This window comes from Epinephelus moara, chromosome 11, assembly GCF_006386435.1.
Source record: "Epinephelus moara isolate mb chromosome 11, YSFRI_EMoa_1.0, whole genome shotgun sequence".
Classification (NCBI taxonomy): Eukaryota; Metazoa; Chordata; class Actinopteri; order Perciformes; family Serranidae; genus Epinephelus; species Epinephelus moara.
Genome location: NC_065516.1, coordinates 12,560,863 through 12,579,381, shown reverse-complemented (window position 1 = coordinate 12,579,381; position 18,519 = coordinate 12,560,863). Strand labels below are relative to the sequence as shown.

Below are 18,519 nucleotides of genomic sequence, written 5' to 3'. Positions count from 1 at the left end.
CAAGCTCAGTTGGCACAGATTTTATAGCTGGTACTGAAGACATTTTTTCAGAAATATCTAGGGTTTTCTAGGCAGGTGAACACGTCCCAGCTGGATGTCTGCCCTGACCATTATGTTCATCTGCTGACCTGTTCTCCACACTCCCCAGACACCTGGCTTAACACAACCTGGTTCAGCATCTGCCCTCCAAAACAAAGCCTTTCCGTGTGGAAACTACAAAACAGAACAGCGTGTACTACAGATGCACACCTGAGAGGAGCAACATTTAGCTTCCATAGGCAGATTAAACTTTTTTAAGTTGTGGAAGTGCACAATGGCACATTTGGAGGACTGCCGGGTCGCTATCCGGCTGACGTAAGCACTCCTCCATGGCTTATCTTTCTTTCAAGGGTTTCAGTGAAATTATTCATAACCAGCCTTCTGCCCACGTCTTTTTTTTCCATCAGACCTCTCTTTTACCTTTCATTAAGGGGAGCAAATTGAGACCAGATGTCTGCAGAAAATTAGTAACTTGATTGCTAAGAAATTAAGTCATCCAAACCCTAAAATGATTAGTTGGATTTTTTGGAAATGTGCTTAACTTGGTACCACTTTCATTCTGTATTGGTACGGTAAATATGTACATAAATCTCCATTAATGTATAGCCAGAGAAAGCAGCCAGTTTACTAAGCAAAAAAAAGCAAAATGTGAAACAGCTCCTCTAGATATTTAAAATTATTTCTCTTTGATTTGGGGCAAGTGCAAGGTGCAAATATGGTTGCCTGAGCTTTAACCACTGGAACTTCATTGGATGTTACCCAGTATGCCCCAAAATAGCAATAACAATACAGTAGACAAAATGATCACCTTTCTTGAAAGGTACTGGTCCCTATCTCTATTTGATTATATCAGAGAAGTTTTCAAAGACTTTTAAAAGGGTATCATGGTGTGTTAACACTTTATACAGGGTAATATACACTCAGTTTATTGGTTTTCCATGATGTGAATGCAGTGACGTGTAGTATAGCCATACACACAAAAAACTTTCTGGTTGCATCCACGCAAGCTGAACAGCAAAGTCTGTCAGTACACCATGCTCCACTTTATAACACCAGACTGTATGGCTGCATGTGTGGGAGTGGGAGCTGCATGCTGGGCACAAAGTCCACACACACACACACATACACACACACACACACACACACACACACACACACACACACACACACACACACACACACACACACACAGTGACAGTGCTAACTGTTAGCATCACATGGATAATGTTACCTAATGGTTGTTGGGGGTTAAATGACAGAGTGTCAGCGTGAGATACTGTGACCTTTAAGCGGCTCTGTGTTGGATGTTAGCCACTGCCTTAGCTAGTGTTTACCAGGCAGATGTTAACCTGACTGTTCACTGGAGAGCAGCTCTGGACATGGCAGCAACAGAAAGTTTACTGATCTGATGAGGATGCAGGACAGTCTGGGATCCGGGCCCAGAAATAATTACATGTAGGTATAGTTTGACTGGAGATGTTTCAATACTGCTTGGAACTGGGTTACTTCAGTTGATACTTTTAAGGTTTGAGTACAGATAACAAGCACTACCTGCAACAAATCCTAACTTCATGACGATTGTATTAGTAAGTTTTTGTGGAAACTGTTTCAGAGAGGTGCTGATTCAGCTCCATGATCATGCTGGAGGATGCAGTTTGTGGAATTGTTGAATTGTTGTATTGCATTATGCAGAGAAGAGTTTATGTTATTTTGATATAAATGGGGCTGACAAAATAGTAGAAACACCAGTCAGTATAACGCAATACAATTCAACAGCACCACAAAGTACATAATGACAAATGACAATACAGCTGAATCAACAACTATGAAAGTTCTCCTACATAAACTGGCATTACATAACGCATTAGTTGAAGTCTTTTATTGAGGATGCACATGGACTGTTGTGAAAGAGATATTAACCTGACAGCAGACGTAGCTAATGCTCTTATCAAAGATGACTTGTAAGACAGTGACTAAGCAGGTGGGTGGTCAGTGTTTTGTTTTTTGGACGATGACAGGACATGATGGCTGCTGATGGGAACATCAACTGTTGTTGGAGGTTTGAACCCGTGATGTTGTGGATAAAGGGCAGCCTCTTTAACCACAACATCAATGTGCCACCAGTCAAACTTATTATGCGTACAGAAAGAGAAGACGGTCCCTGAAATATACTTACTTACTCCACTAAGATGTTGTTTCTTCACTCAAATATTTACGACAAATCAAAGACTGTCAGACTAGCTCACAGACATAGCCATACAGACATACCAGTAGATTCCCAATCCATCTATCCATTAGGATATTTGACAATGATCACTGGTTGAATTTAGAGTGATGGGACTCTAAAAGAACAGTAAAACATAACAAGAGCAAGATTCACACACTCATCCACTTACTCATTCAATCAACACTCAGTCACTTAATTTGCAGTTATCTTTCATTCCTAATCATCTCTCATTTCAGCACCCACCAGCTGGCTCCACGCACACACACATTCAGTGGGTTGGTGTCCCTGTTGATACGACGGTGACGCAAGGCAGCCAGCTGTGGTGTGAGCAGCAGCTTTCCAGGGAGCTGTGATGATGTTGGCTACCACTGTGTTGGACCACCTCTGTGTTCAGCTCTCCTGTCGTAGTCATTTAAGTTGATTTTAAATTTTTAAGTTATCTGTTTGTACTTTCTATTTTGAAAAGTTTAGGGACTGTCTCCTCTGGTTATCTGTTATCTGTAAAGTGGTGAAAATATTCTAAATAAAGCATACACTTAAACTGATACATTCTTTTTTAGGTGGGCCATTTTTTAGGTGGTTAAAATATTTTTTGCTCTTGCCCTCGTTCACAGCAGTACAATGCTTAGCTTCTGTGTTGGTACTCCTGTATGCTTCTCCAAATTGAGGGTGTGCTGATCGCCATCTGCTGTATGTGGTACACTGACTATGAATAAGCACCTCATACAATCCCACTTCAAAAAATCTGAACAATACTTTTATAGTAGGCATGACTTAAATGTAGTAAGTATGTTTTCTTTAGTGTACAATCACCTGAAATAAGACACATCTCGTCTACCATACCTTAGAACGGGCCGTTTATATCTATATATGGCATGGCCACCGCCATGTGTCTACAATAGCTCAGAACATACAAACCAAATACTGGCTCTAGTTTGGGCAATTCTCATGTGTTTACCATAAATGCTTTTGAGGAGCAACTGTCCAAACGTGTGTGCCAGTACCATCTTTTGTATGATGTACTGTGTCTCGTCTCTTCTTCTGACAGCAGGCTTCTCCCCCTTGCCTTTGATTATGGCCACTCAGAAAAGGTATATGACACTGTACAACCAAACAGGTTTAAAGCATACTAAGCCCTAGAATATGGCCTAAACTGAAGCACAGATAATAGCCAGCTTTACCACATAAACAAAAGCACAGCTAATACTAGTGCCTAACTTAAATGTCACAAAAACACAAACTCTGGCACTCTGCAGTCCCCAAAGGCTTCATGTGAGAACAGTAACACACCCACAACCAAAATATGACGCCCGACTGGATGCACCACAGAGCATACACAAATAATTTTGTGCTAGACCGCTTTAGATAATTAGCTCTCGCTGTAGGGCAAACAGGAGATATTCAGCAAATAACACTTAAAAAAAAAAAAAAAAAAAGAAAAAAAAAAAGACAGTGGGTGGATTCTTTTATTAGACTAATGCAGTTAGCAAAAGAGCAGCAAAAAGCAGCGCTGTGTAATTAACTTGTAATGTGTAGACAATAAAAATGCAAATGTGTGTGTGTGCATGGGGGGTCGATGCAGAGGGTGAAAGCTTCAGGGATTGATCCCCTTCCCCGTGAAGGTCAGGGTCCCACGGGGTATCGATCACATAGGATGCCAGACCTCTCCCACAAGGCCATGAAATGAGTTTACTGCAGTGAAAATACCTGTGGTCTATTTTTCTATATACTCAAAGTCTCACTTTCATACTTCACAAACAGTAGACTGTTTATCTGTCTAAGTTTGTCTGTAGATGTTCTGCAGACATTGACAATATACAGCTCACTAATTAGGTGATTTTATTGGGAACATTATACCTAAAGATTTACTTACATACATACTATCAGTCGAATCCAAGCAGCAACGCACAAGGCTGAAAAATGAAGCCAACACAAGAAATGCAGTTCCTCTAATGGCCACTTGAGGCTGGCACCAGAAGTGAGTCAATCCCCATAGACCCCTGTTAAACATGTTTACAGTCTAAAGTAAGATCATTTGGTCTCTATGGCTAATTTCAACATTCATGACAACTGTATAAGGGATTTTTTTTTTTTTTACCTAACTCACCTCTTTAGATTATATTAAAGCTTAAAGTTATGCATAATTATGGGCAGGCTGCTTTGATTGACAGGCTGTCCATGAGGCATCATCACAGTCTACAAGTCAGATCCATCCCTCGCTCCTCCACAGCTCCACCATCTCATCCAAATATGGTCACTTCTGGCTCCAAATGTCCAAGATGGCCACTACCAAAATGCTGAACTCGAGGCTTCAAAACGGGAGCCCCAACAGGTGATGTCATGGTGGCTACATCCATTATTTCATGCAGGCTGTATCTGCTAGCAGCTGGATATGAGGTTGTTGAGAATGGTAAGAGTGTATTACAACAATAAAGTTGGCGTTCATAAAACCAAAACAATGAGCTAGAAGATGCTAATTTAGACCACATCTGTCATAATCCTTGCAACATTCTGCCTCAAAGATGATACTCCATCACTCTTATTCTCCGCGTTTTCAACACTTTTGGTTTAGTACCCTTAAAACAGTATGTAACCTGTATGGAGGACATGTACCTAAAACACATCTGTTGTGTGTTTCCACCAAAGAGAGTACTCTCAAATGGTGAAGGGGTCGTTACCAGACGGTAATACATGTAGCTGCATCACTGTTCATTTAGCTCTCCCTGTATTTCCTTTTCACCTATGATGCAGAGGAACACCTACACCTCACCGTTTGTATCTGGAAGGGGGATGGAAGGGGTGACATTTTCAAAACAAGCTGGAATACTCTGAGCATCTGTCGCAGTCATTGGGATATTTTAAAATAGCAGGTTTTTTGTTTGTGCATTTTGTCCTTGTCGAGCATGAGTGTAAATTTTCTATTGACACACAACACACTGCAGTGTTTCTAGCTCAACCTTTTAGTATAGGATAAGTGCTAGATACCTCGACAGAGGGGTGACGAAATATCGGGAAGGTATGGAAAGGTTCTATTGGTACCATCCTTTATGAACTTATCATTGTCATCCAACCCCTTAACCAACTGCTTAATAGAAACAAGACTTTAGTTTTGACTTTATTCTTCCTGCATTGTGCCATAAAGATATTCCCCTTTGTGCCACCAAATCAAACCTGATGGACAACCGGAAATTACAGTGTAGAACCAAATTAACCAATTTGGTTAATATCTCTAAATGCATGTGGTCAGAACTTTTTGAAGTTAAGACTGTGATAGTGTGACCCAAATGGTTTTAATGGCTCTAAATTGTGCCTCTGTTAGACATTGCAGAAATTTAAAATTATGGTTTGAATGCTGAATTATTATTCTGGCTGGCAGCTATGACGGCTAGAAGAGCAACCTCATACTAATGGAGCACTTACTGAAATGAAAATGCCAAAATAAAATATCAGATATTAGTCATCTGTCAATGATGCAGTATAAACACATCAGTTTGTAGATTTAAAAATGACTAAAACTGAAAACGTTAGCCAGTTCCAGTCAGAGGAACAGACGGCGCTGAATATCAGCCTTTTGTTATCACAGTTTCTTTGGAAACTGCTACCAGCTAAAAGGGGAGAAAAATGACTTTCAGCCATTTAGTGTGTCTGTCTCCATCTGAGTGGAGAATGGGATGGTGCAGCCTCGGGAATCATTCTGTCACAACAAAGCTCTCGTGCTACTTTTAATGTTTTGACATGAAATAGTGACAGCCATCCGGTCCGCCCATGCCCCGCTTTTTCTGGTCATCATCTCCTGCTCATTCCCCTTCTCTTATTATTTTTTTTTTCCTAATCTACAAAACACCTTCAGTGTGAGAGAGTGGGAGGTGGGAGCAGAGGAGAGGTGGGGTGTTGTAATAGCAATGGATCCATTTTTATATGAAAGCCGACACTCACTGCCACATGGGAAGGGCAGCTTTCTGGAGGGAGGTAATGCTTTCTTCTGCTCCTGCTGCTCCCTGAGGTGGGCCGAGTGTAAATTACATCCAGCTCACCCTCTGCACAGTCAAGACCAGAGCTGGCTGGCACTCGCCTCCCACAATTCCCTTCCCTCCTCATCACAAGTTAGATCCTGAGAGATATTCCCATCTTGCTTGGGCACAAAGGGAAACATATCAGATAGGGAACTGCCTGCCTTCATGTGGTGATGTTATCTTTCTTTTACCAATCTCTTGTCATTTCTATCTGTCTGCCCGTGTAGATAGAAGGAATACGCCAGCTGCAGCAGTGCATCCTCAACTTTGTATGTTTTAGGGGACTCCACCGGACTTTGCAGAAGCAAAGAGGGGAAGTGGGGTATGACGGGGGAGGTGGAAATGCAAACAGCAACCCTCCAGATCCACTTAAGTCAGATTGAAGGTGTCAGAACAGCTTGGATGGAAGGCAGAGCAGAGCACGGGAGAGACATGGCTGGCAGACTGTGTTTCATGGCCTGTCAGGTCAGGATGCATTATCCCCTGGCCATACTGTTTCTCATTAGCCCCCTGATGTGCTGTGAAGCCCTGCCTGCCTGCCTGCCATGCATGGCAAAGCCCTGAGTTGGGCTGAGGTGGCACCTCGGCCCAACTTGGCACCAAGACAATGCTGAGATTGGACAGGTGGAAAGACAAGGAACGAAGAACAGGGGAATGGTACCCAAAGGTCACTTGTTTCAAAACCACAAAGGTTTTCTTGAGCAGGACATGACGCGCTGTACTCGGCCCCTAACAAAGGGATTGTGTTAACAGGGGAAAGCGGAGTGACGCAATCTTTCTCGGAGCATTTTCATCATTTTAGGCAGGTCCAAATTTGTCAGCCAAGTAGCATTACATCTGTCTTTATTAGAAAAACAAATGTGTTGGTCATTTGCCCCAATGCCCAAAACAGCCTATGACCTAAGTGCTGAGGTACAGATGACCTCTTGTGGGGAAGGCAGAAGTAGCAAGACACTGTTACGGGGATAGAAACACAAAACCTCTCAGTGTGAATGATTGGGTTGTGCAAAACCCTATGACCTTGACACTTTGACACTATGGTTCACATCCTCCTTCTTACTAACACTGGTGTCTTTAAAGACAGGAAATTCCCTTAACCAAAACCAAATAGTTTTACACGTCAAACCAAACTAAAACCATAACCGTAGCAGGTTAAAAAAAAAAAGAAAAGAAAAGGTCATATAAATATTTTGTCATGTCATTCATAATGAGTTCAGAAGGTAGAAACTATGTCATCTTGCCAACAGGGGCATCAGATCAGAAAAGAATAGAGCAGAAAATATGTTTGTTATCCATCAGGGTGGAAATTTGTAACATACAAAGCATAAAAACATAAAAAGCAGACAAACAGTGAAACAAACATCTAGACAAGGTCATTAAGAACACTTTACACAATAAATCAGTTAATTTCAGTGTCTGTTTGAATATTGATGGCACTTGGGATGAGGGACTTCTTAAATACATTTGTAGTTGCCAGAGAGCCACTATAGCTCCTCCCAGACTCAAACTGGCTGAAAACAGGATGGGAGCTATCTGCCAAGATACTCCTCACTTCTTCCTTTCTGTAGGAGGTTGGGTCATGGGCTTTCATGGTTTCCCAACTATTTTGCTTGGCATCGACACAATACTAGAGAGCTTATTCTTAGAACTAGAGTTTAGGTGAGCAGAAAGGTGTAAAGTTGAAACACTCAAACATGTTTTTGTATGCTAGTTCTAAAATCTGCTGATTAACACAGAGCACACTAGGTGTCCTACTCAGTATTTCCAGCGATGCTCACCTGAGAGAACTATACTGAATTTTTCCACACTTTCAAAAATGGCTCTGTTTTCAGATCTCGCTTTGGGCAAATAATTAATTATTTTTCCTTGGCCACATTCCTTTCTCATATGGGTTTACAAAGGTGCTAAAGCAGTTCTGTTCCATTTAAATTTGAATACAATAAAATACACATATCATTCACACATTAAAAGGTGTTTGTTTTTTTAATTTCTCTCATTTTCATTATTCTTACTGTTACTGTCTTACTATTTCTTTTTTACCTTCAATTATATATCTTATCATCTGCTGTCTTTTTATTGTCAAATTCTGTTGTCCTTTTTGCTTTAGTTTTAATGTGTTATTTTTATTATTAAGAATTGGGTTGTAAACATGAGCTGTGAAAACAGAGACTCGTTATTATCAAAGGTAAATTTTAAGGGACAGTCTGATTAACAAGTTGTCTCTGGGAAGTGTAATGTGAAAAAACAACACCGCAGCAGTGGATGCTTTACACAAGAGGTGTCATCAAAATTAAAAATAGAAATCTGCACATTCCCACTTTTACATATGAGTTAACATTTATGAATGCACAAGCAGCAGAGCAGGAGGTGTGACATGTCTCACAGGGGAGAACATGCAGGGACTAGAACTATCTGTCTCTGCACTGGTGCACACACAGATGGGGAGGAAGTAGCAGAGGGAAAATAAGTCTCATACGAGGCTGTGTTTACATGCAGTGGAGTGACTCGGTTATTGTCAGCTTTCTGCAGTAACTTCATCTGATGTTTTGGGGACCAAATCAACCAGGCCGACCTACTCCATCTGTGGTCTTGCTCGCTTATAATACGGTCACCTGATCCCTCCTTTGCTAGAGTGCTTTGTCACTTGAGCATATGTCTGGTTGGGACGTTTGCTGAAACAACTGTTGTTCTTCTTTGGAAGACAGTGTTTGTATACATTGGCTTTACAGTAGCTTTGTTACTGTAGGGGATGAAGAAGTTGCTATACTACAGGATTTGTGCTACAGCCTTAAGCCCTATTCAGACAGGATTAGTTTAACGTGGAGACATGGGGTAAAATAATTATTACCAGGGATTTTAGTCCCGTCCGAAGGCCCCTGTCTGTAAACATTACGGATAATGTCAGTAAAAAATTACAGCGACTTTTACCTTCTGTGAAATGGTCTGGTGAAAATACCTCGGGTAATATTAATCCCATGCGAACGCGATCCTCTTTAAAAATGTATGTAAATATTTCGCTAGTCCTGTTAACAACCATTTTTCCGTGTTAACAACTAGTTTTCCACGTTTTTTTGATGATGGAGGTTGCTTGAAGAAGCATTCGGTGATAGTGGACATTCTTCTAATGATCGCATAGCCCTATGTGGGAGACCAATCAAAAAGGTCGAGAAGAAAGCACTTTTCAGAGCCACAAGACTTCTGGTTGTAGGCCTAATATAAATCCATATTGCTAATTGTTGTGTACACACAGTCCTGATCATGGCAAAATTTCATATTGGGCTAATGATTAATTATTATTATTACACAGGAAGCACGCACATGCCGACAGGGAGGTGACACCAGGGTGCAAACCGAATTACCACTCCCATCTCTGGTAGAATTACAGAGATTTCTTGTCTCGTGCAAATCGGACATTTATATTACAGACATCCTGTGGTAAACTGACATTGGTCCACATCCCTATGTAAAACTAATCCCGTCCAAATAGTACTTGAAATGATGATGATCCACTAGAAAAGTGGCATAGTTTTAGTCAGTATTAGTCAGTTAATCAATACATTCATTAGCTGTCAACTATTAAATTACTCACCACCTAATTTGATAATTGATTAATCAGTTTGAGTAATTCTTTAAGAAAATGAAGTAAAAATTCTCTGATTGCAGCCTCTTTGATGAAAAATATTTTCTGGTTTCCTTACTCCTCTATGACAGTAATCTGATTAACTTTAGGGTGTGGAGATATAAGATATTTGAGGACATCATCTTGGGCTTTTGGAAAACACTGATCAACATTTTTTTATCATTTTCTGACATTTTACAGGCCAAGCAACCAATCGAAGAATCAAGAAAATAATCAGCAGATTAATTGACAGTGAAAATAATCATTAGCTGTAGCCTTAGGTGAGGTTGGGACTTTATAAAATGGGAGCGAGCAGGTGCTAGACTGTACAGGCAGCATGCATCCAGTGAGAACGCTACAAATATCTTGGTCACAGCACCAGAAAAAACACAAATATAGCGAGGCTAAAGCCAAGCAAAGCTCATGCCAAAACAAAAGTGCATCTGAGATTGGCTTTTATTTTCATTTTCACTGGCAATGCTGTTTACGAACAGTAGCCGGTATATAATAGTATACAGGTATATTATCCTGCATAGTCTTCCTCTACCAGTTGTATGCATACTCAGATTAAAGGAAATGAGAAGCAAAAGTGAGGAGAAACTTAGAAACGTCGGCAGGAAATCAAGTGTCCGAAATAAACATGAGTACCCTACTGGAAAAAGACAGTGACTGTGAGGTAAGAAAATAAAAAAAAGTAAACGTGGAAATGTCATTGTTACCTTAAAGGTAATGTATGTGAAACATGAGCTACAAATATTGTTACAACAAGTGAAATCATGTTTAATTAACCAGCTTTTGCTTTTGCATTTTTCTCCCCCGTTATAGTGAAGCACCTATCAGTGTCTTTTGACAAGATGAGGCCAGGTGGCACCACGATGCCTCTGACTCATTACTCTTGTCTGTATATACTCCTGGCTTGACTGGAGGAGATGGTGGCATCTGGAAAAAACAACAACAAGGAGCAAAGTCTGTCACTTTACTCCCATCTAAGCCTCCCCAGCAGCGTCAATAAGAAGCTGCAAAGAGACAAACGCAGGGCTGGCAAGCTAATCCAGGGATCACATTGTGAATCACAAATGCATGTCCGCTCTCCCCCTCTCTCATCTCCACAGCCAGACGGAAATAGCCGGCTTTGGCACTGCCATAATTTTGCCTTGCTCCTTCTGCACTCCCTGTTCCTCCCTCCTCCCTCTTTATTTCAGAGCAGGGGGGGGGGTGAAGTTATTGCATGTGACACAGTCTGGAGAGAAAAGGGAGGGGGGGGAATTGCATTACTCCAAAAAGCTGAATGCCATGGGAGCAGGATGAGATGTATCTCCTGCTGCTTAATAACAGTGGAATTATTTAAAATAGAAGCAGCAGCAGCGGCGGAATATTTCTGAATCTATATTTAGATTGGGAGTGATGCGTCTCACCCTCGCCGCTCATGTGGGATTCGCAGGGGAGACATGGAAATGCATCAGGGTGGAGATCAATCTAGCGTGCTGCACAGAGCCATGCAGAAAGATGCTGTTTTCACATGATCGGGCTGATATGTTTTGTCAAAATAACATCGGTCGTGTTCACAGTGAACCGTGCAGAATAATCTAATAGAATGATCTAATCTCTAAACCAGGTAGGATTAATAGAGTCAACTATAAAGCCAAGTTCTCTTTGCACTACCTTTTTACAAGCAATCTATTTTTAGCACTCGCTGCCATCACTACACCAGCTGGATACAGGATTATCATCATCCATTCACTAACCAATAACCTGACTCCCGGCTTGCTTTCACTCTGCAAATTTCAAACATTATTACTTTCCAGGACCTTGTCGCAGCAAATTGCATTGATTAGCCAGCTCTAAATCAGTTGGCGTTAATTACATTTACCCTGCGTTGCTTCGCTAAGCATATAGCTCCACATGATTGCAACTAAATTGCAATTAGCCAATGCCCCATGCACCCAAGAGGAAGACATAATGGTAGATTCGTGTAAATCAACGGTATGTGGGTGTTGGATAGAGTCTGGTCAGCTGCCAGGATAATGAGGTGCTTTGAAAGTTGGCAAACCAAGTCACTGTTTATCATCTCATACAGAATAACATGGATTGATTTTTGCTGATGCAGATTATTATAATAATGACTGGACTAAGTTATTGTTTTCATGTGTTTAAGTGTGCGTCAATGACACTCAATATCTGTAGAGCGCTGTTTGAAACTACTGTTAATGCAAACTGAACATTTCCTACTGCTGCAGCTTCACATTAAAAGGATTTAACTGGTGAAACACAAGTTGACTTTTATTATCAGGTGGTCACAGGAAATGCAATGTGTTTGTCAGTGAGATTAGCACTACCATAATGTTGTCCATCAAAAATGCATCTACAAAAGGAGAAAATGGGATTTTTTTGGCATTTGTTGACAGTGGATCGGTTTGAAACATGGATGTGAAGATTCATCCAGGTCATAGTAATCGTAAGTGCTATATCCAGTGCTAACTGGACTTGCTTGAGTTTCTAGAAGACCTTTTGCCTGAATTGAAGAAGCCTCTTGGATGAGAGGTGAAACATCTTCAAGAAACTCAAGCAAGTCCAGTTGCCTACGGTATAGCACCTATGAGTTTGAAATATGGCAGAGAGCAATGGAACAAGAGGGAGCAACCTAAGTAGGCAATGTAACCAACTTCTTTTCCATCATTAACATTGTCAGGTTACCTTTTAGCATTGGATTTAAATCCAAGATATTGCCTAAAGGGCACTTTTGCTTTTTGCTTCGGAACCAAATCCACCACCATCTGCTTGTCAGTCAATTCTCCTTACTCTAGTCACACGATAAGTGAAATCTGACTCCTGCTACTCTGTGCTGCACAAGCCCCCAGGAACAGCGCTGGTCTTTGAAGCCAGTAGTGGCCAAACATCGAGTCACAACACCCAGGTCCGTCACGTGATGCCATGGGGGCCAAAAACGACTTTTTCCCACAGACTTACATCGCAAAAGAGACATCTGAAAATCATGGGATACTTTTTTTTTAGCATCACAACAACCGTGAAATGACTCGTTTCACTATCGGGATTTGATCCATTCGGTCTGAAAACATTTCTAAAGTCTCAAAGAGACTCATGATTAAATCATTTTTAACCCCATTTAAGTAAGCGCAGGGCTACAGCAGAAGTTAGCCGCTGCTGTAACTCTATAGTGCTCTTGCTTTATGGGCCCAACGCTGCGGAAAATCCAGGTACTTTCATCTGAAATTAAAATTAAACGTGATTTTTTTTTTTTTGCTTCATGCGCCACTGAGCATCTTCCACAGGACTGAGTAGCTCCTGCCTCAAATGCATGTATCCAATTCACTTTGTACATCCATGTTGCTGCGTCTCTGTTGCTGCTGCTGCTGCTGCTGCTGCTGCTGCTGCTGCTGCTGCTGCTGCACGGAGCACAGCTATGACTGCAGCGTTTATCATTTGACTAACTGATAAAAGAGGCAAAACAATAGTAGGGGTGGTGTACAAGTAATGTATTTGGTGTATGCCTCAACATTGTGTAACACCAATTAATAGACTACAATACTTTTTATTTGTGTAATATTTTATATTAGAAATGATACAGGGCCAAAGGAAACAACCAAAAACCAATGCCAATAGTGAAAAGTGAAGAATGCTGTTTTCATTGATTGTCTGCTCTATAATAATAAATCCACTAACTTTAGTCAATACTTTGATACTTTCTGCTCTTAAACTTTAACCTTTTACCACCCACTGTACTGCCCCTGGGATATTTTCACAATATAAAACTTTAAGAGACTGCTAGTGTGGAAAGTTTTATGGACATAAACATGCAATATAATTATTGATCAATTGGATTCTTGTCTTTTCACTCATTGTGGTCATTTTGAGAAAACTCCATGCCTGACATTTCCACAGTGTCATACATCCTTGAAAGCTTTATGCCCAAATTCATCATAAGGGTCTCATGCAACAATTATTATCATTATCGATTCGTTTGACAATTATTTCCTCGAATAATCAATCACTTTGTCAATTAAATTTCAAAAGCCAAGGTGATGTACTTAAATTGCTTTTTTATCTGACCAGCAACCTCAAGAAATTTAGTTTATCATATTTATAACATATTTACAAAATTAACTTAGCAAATATTCACAGTGAAAAGCTGGAGCCACCTGATTTTGAGATTTTTGCTTGAAAAATGACGTACACAGTGAATTGTTTTAGCTCTAAAAAATTGTCAGCTGTGTAATTTCGGTTGAGCATCCCAAAAAGAGAGGTGGGTGCTAAAAGGTTAATTGCTGGGTACTCCTAAGATCCCATACTTAAGAATAAATACATACATAATTCTTTTAAGTGACCGGTTTGATGGGGAAAAAAGGAAAAATAGGTCTTAAATTAAAAATGGAATTAAAATGAAAAGTCTTATAAGTTTAAGGTCAAATAAAATGTAATGGATTTTATTCTGTGTGTGAGGTCTGAATGAGTGCAGTCTGTATGAAGCAACGTGAGTGGCTGGTCAACAGATGGTAGTGTTGACAGGCTGCTGGGTTCATTGGCCAGCTCTGTGTACAGTTAGCAGGGGGTCACCAACAAGCCCTAGGATGTTTGTCTCTGCCAGTCCCGTTTTATCACACGCACACCTTGGCTGTGAAAACGCTGCTTATCACAGCTCCATGCGGCCGTCAGAAAAACCCACCAGGTATGATTTATGGACTGAGGTTTGTACTATCTGACAAGGCAAACAATCCTGCTCTGTGCCGCCGCTGCAGATAGGAAACTTTGTTCTGTTTGAGATGAATGAGCGACAGCGTGAAGTCAAGGTCAAATTGAATGCCAACCTTCAGTCGAGGAGCAGAGTTTTGTTTTAAGCTCAAAGGAGCATGGCATGAGGATCATCAGCTAACTTGTCAAAAAATGAGCACATGAAAGGATGTGAGCCTGCACGCATGCACACACACACACACAAACTAGCGAGTGTCTCAGGCTTACCGGAAAGTAGAGAAGCAGAGCTCCACACAGGATGGCCTCCAGTAGCACTAGACCTGATGCTCTGATGCTCTGCAAAAAAAACAGAGAAACTTATCATTTATGAATCATACTGCAGTCATTTATTTTCACTTGGGGTTAGCGCAACAAGCTGTTGTTGTTGTTGTTGTTGTTGTTGTTGTTATGGTTGACGTGTAACCAAACAGTTGCATATTTACACATCCAGCAGACATGGAGCAACATTAAAGGGCCAGCCAATTATTCTGTGTTTTTATTCAAGGTGTTTTTATTATCCTGTAGCTTCCCACTGGTGTCCCTTATGTATATATTATATTGAAATCGGAATATTCAAATTTTGATCAAAGCATGTTTTAGTGTCACAATGTTATTTTCCTTAGCCCCTCTTAAAGTGTTTTCTTACATGACCTGACACAGGTTTGTGCATGATGACGTTGCTACATATAAACCCCCTAGCCTGCATAATGTGCCTCTTCGTGACCATGCCAAGTGCACATGGGAGAGGTTTTCCTTGAAGGCTTTCTCCAGACATCTATTCATTTTAACCCAAACCACGACTTTTTCCCTGACCTTTAAACCAAAAAAGCCCTCTAAGAAAACTAGAGGGCCAAGTTGTCTTTAGAAATTGTGTGTTATCAGACCTATGCTTCCAGTTTGGAGAAGCAGAAAGGAGTACCGGCACAGAAGCTAAGCAATGTACTGCTGTGGATGCCAGGTCAGTTAGTTCCCAAAGTATCGCAATAACACAAACAAGCTAACCAAATGGGTGGTAGGCTAGCAACTCCCGTGTTCTGCAAGGTAAAATGAATGTTTTTGTCAAAAATGTCAAAGGTGGATGTGACAAGAGCGATAAAAACCACTTCAGGGCTGTCTGACAGCAAGGTAAAGAGGTAAAAAACTATGGATAAGTATCACATAAAACCCCACTTTATAAAATCCATACTAATCCTTTCAGTTATTATAATCAGCGCTTGCCACTCCAACCCAAGTCACTGCTTTTTGCTGAGAGCTGAGTGGGTGTTTTCATTTGAAAAAGGGAGAAGGAAATTTGAAAAGGAAAGCAGATGGACCATCCTTTAATTTGGAGTTGTGTTTTTGGCCACCTGGCAAATGTAAGTCTAATATGCACTTTTGTTGAGTTGGGTACATCCACAAATATCACAAATACATCCGCAATGATAGAGCCACAAATGAATACACAAAATACATCCCCAAATCAGCAGCTAAATGCTAGAGGAGGCTACTGTATGTTTACCAGGTAGCTGCTAGGTCTGCTGTCTGGTGGAAAGGTTGTGTCCAGGGTTTTTATCAAAGCTTTTTCACTAAAACAGCTGACTGCTGCTGGAAACAATGCTGATGAGAGCTGTGGGATGGACAAATTAAAACTAACAGGCTCAAAGAAGCTAAAATATTGTGTCAAGATAACCATAATCTTAACATAAAAATGAGAGAAATTTGAGTCATTTTTTTGTCCAAAATCTCAAAATTATAATAGAATATTTTTCCTCTCTACAACATGGATAAAAGGCAGAATGGAATATAACTCCTGAAATGCCCCTCATACTGCAGCAGGTCTAAGCAAGTCTAAAACAGCAGGATATCATAATATTCCAGGAGGATTTAAAAGGGGAGCAGCGCTTTCTTCTTTGTTGGTTGAAAGAGAACAAAGTACAGTGAAAGCTCCTGCCTCAAGGACTTTTTATAGAAGGGTTCATCATTTGAGGCACTTTCTGTGCTCCTCTTGTGTAAGAATTTTAACAAAATATCATCCCATAATTGACGAGATGCTTGAGGGGGCTTTCAAAGAGCAGAGGACAACTGTGCCACCCATTTAAGAAAGCATGCAAACACAGAACACCAGCCAAAGCTACCAGATGTGTTTATCTTGTGTAAAATATTAAAATCTGCAACCCAAATGAATTCATCTGTTTATGAAAATGAACCGTTTTTTAATTTATCACAAAGTCTGTGAGACGCTTTGAAACTAAGCTCCTAAACTTAGTTTGATAAGATTAATGGGGATTACATAAGTGGTGTTTAAATGATGACAAAGCCCTGGAGTATCTAAAACTTTTATCTGCTTTATTAATGAGAGCGATCCTTTGTTGAACTCTGGTTGAGATAATGGCAGAGTCTTCAGGTGTGTGGGAGACAGAGCAGCTAGATGCTCCCCTGTCAGGAATGTGGTGAATCTTCAGGCTAATCCTCGCATGTCTACTGCTCAAGACAAAGCCTTTAATTAAGCCAATTAATTGACAGTAGCAACTACAGGCTCAGAGGATTTCACAAGTTCGGTCAAAAGTTTACTTAGGTGGAAAGTCAACTCAGGAAGTAAATTACCACCATCACCAACTTTCATTTAAGTTGAGCACAGCAGTTCTGTAAGACAACTCAAGGGTTTTGCCAACATGACCATGAAAAATGTGACATATACAGTGTTTACAGTCACATACAAAGTGGTGGTTAAATACAGCCGAAGTTTGGTGTTACTGCTCTATGAAACTTGTTGTATTTGCAGGATAAAATCTTGCATTCTCAGTAGAAACTGCAGCAGTTTTTGGGGGGCAAGACTTGAGAAGAAAGCAGTAAACAGATGTCATGGCTGAGGGGGCAAAGAGTTTATCCACAAATCACTTCACTCCACATCGTCCACTCCGATTCTGAGAAATACATGCACAGAAACACAGCTTTGGATAAACAACCAAACAAGGAAAAAAGGAGCTCATCAGTTGTCATTTTACTCAATAATATTCCAATACTTTGACAATTTCCTGGTGATCTGGATGAAGACAATCCTACGATGTTAGCACCATATCGTGCATATGGCCTCCGAAGTAAGCAAGCCTACTCTGTCTGGATATGCATAGGTGGAAATCACTTCATATAACAAAGGAATCTCTCATTTCTGAACTTAACTTTAGCAGGTGAGTACTGAACATAGTTGCAGCCATTTACATCAGACAAGGCAACTATGCAGGTTGATTCAAGCTCGGGAATAACAGCAGGCTATAACTGTCCATCCGATGAGCCATGAGCACCGCTCAACCTTTAGTAACTGGCTCTTGTTAAATCTGGCCATCTGACATACATGATCTTGTCACGTTAACTAATAAATCAACAGGCTATTTGTAAGGGAAGAGAGAGGACATAAACTTATCTTTTGTGGACTGGCTTACATGGACCCTAATATCCCGCTAATAATCAGAATAACAACAGCCCAATCAGAATTAAAATGCATATGTATCCACCTCAATCAAAAGAAACAGGACTGGTGTCACCATCTGATGGAATTTTCAATCAGGTTAAGAGGGGTGGTTTAAACCTTTGATAATCCGTTCAACAGGAAAATATTAGCACTTAACAACCATGTAAACACTAATCCACTAGTTTCTTTCTGGTTGGAATGAATATATCCTTTCTGCACATGTTGCCCCACATGGGGGTAACATTAGGTGAAATGCACCTCCTGCTGCAATCCATTGCACTCAGAACTCTGAATAAAACAACATGGAAAAGTAATGGAAAGGTCATTTCAGTCAGAATTCCTAGTCAGAAACTCAGGCAAGATCTAGCCTGAGTTTGCCGACATAAACACACGACATTGTTGCATCACGGCAGCACATGTAGCAAAT

The 18,519-nt window shown here is 40.6% G+C and overlaps 1 protein-coding gene across 2 annotated transcripts in view; it reads right to left on the bottom strand.

The window, feature by feature from the left end:
• The window catches only part of gpr158a (G protein-coupled receptor 158a), a 100,344-nt gene that overhangs the window by 28,907 nt on the left and 52,918 nt on the right, over positions 1 to 18,519 (bottom strand). For both annotated transcript variants that reach the window (XM_050056612.1, XM_050056613.1), the window contains exon 5: positions 14,873 to 14,941. In XM_050056612.1, the coding sequence (XP_049912569.1) occupies positions 14,873 to 14,941 (69 nt within the window). The remainder of the gene's footprint in view (positions 1 to 14,872; positions 14,942 to 18,519) is intronic.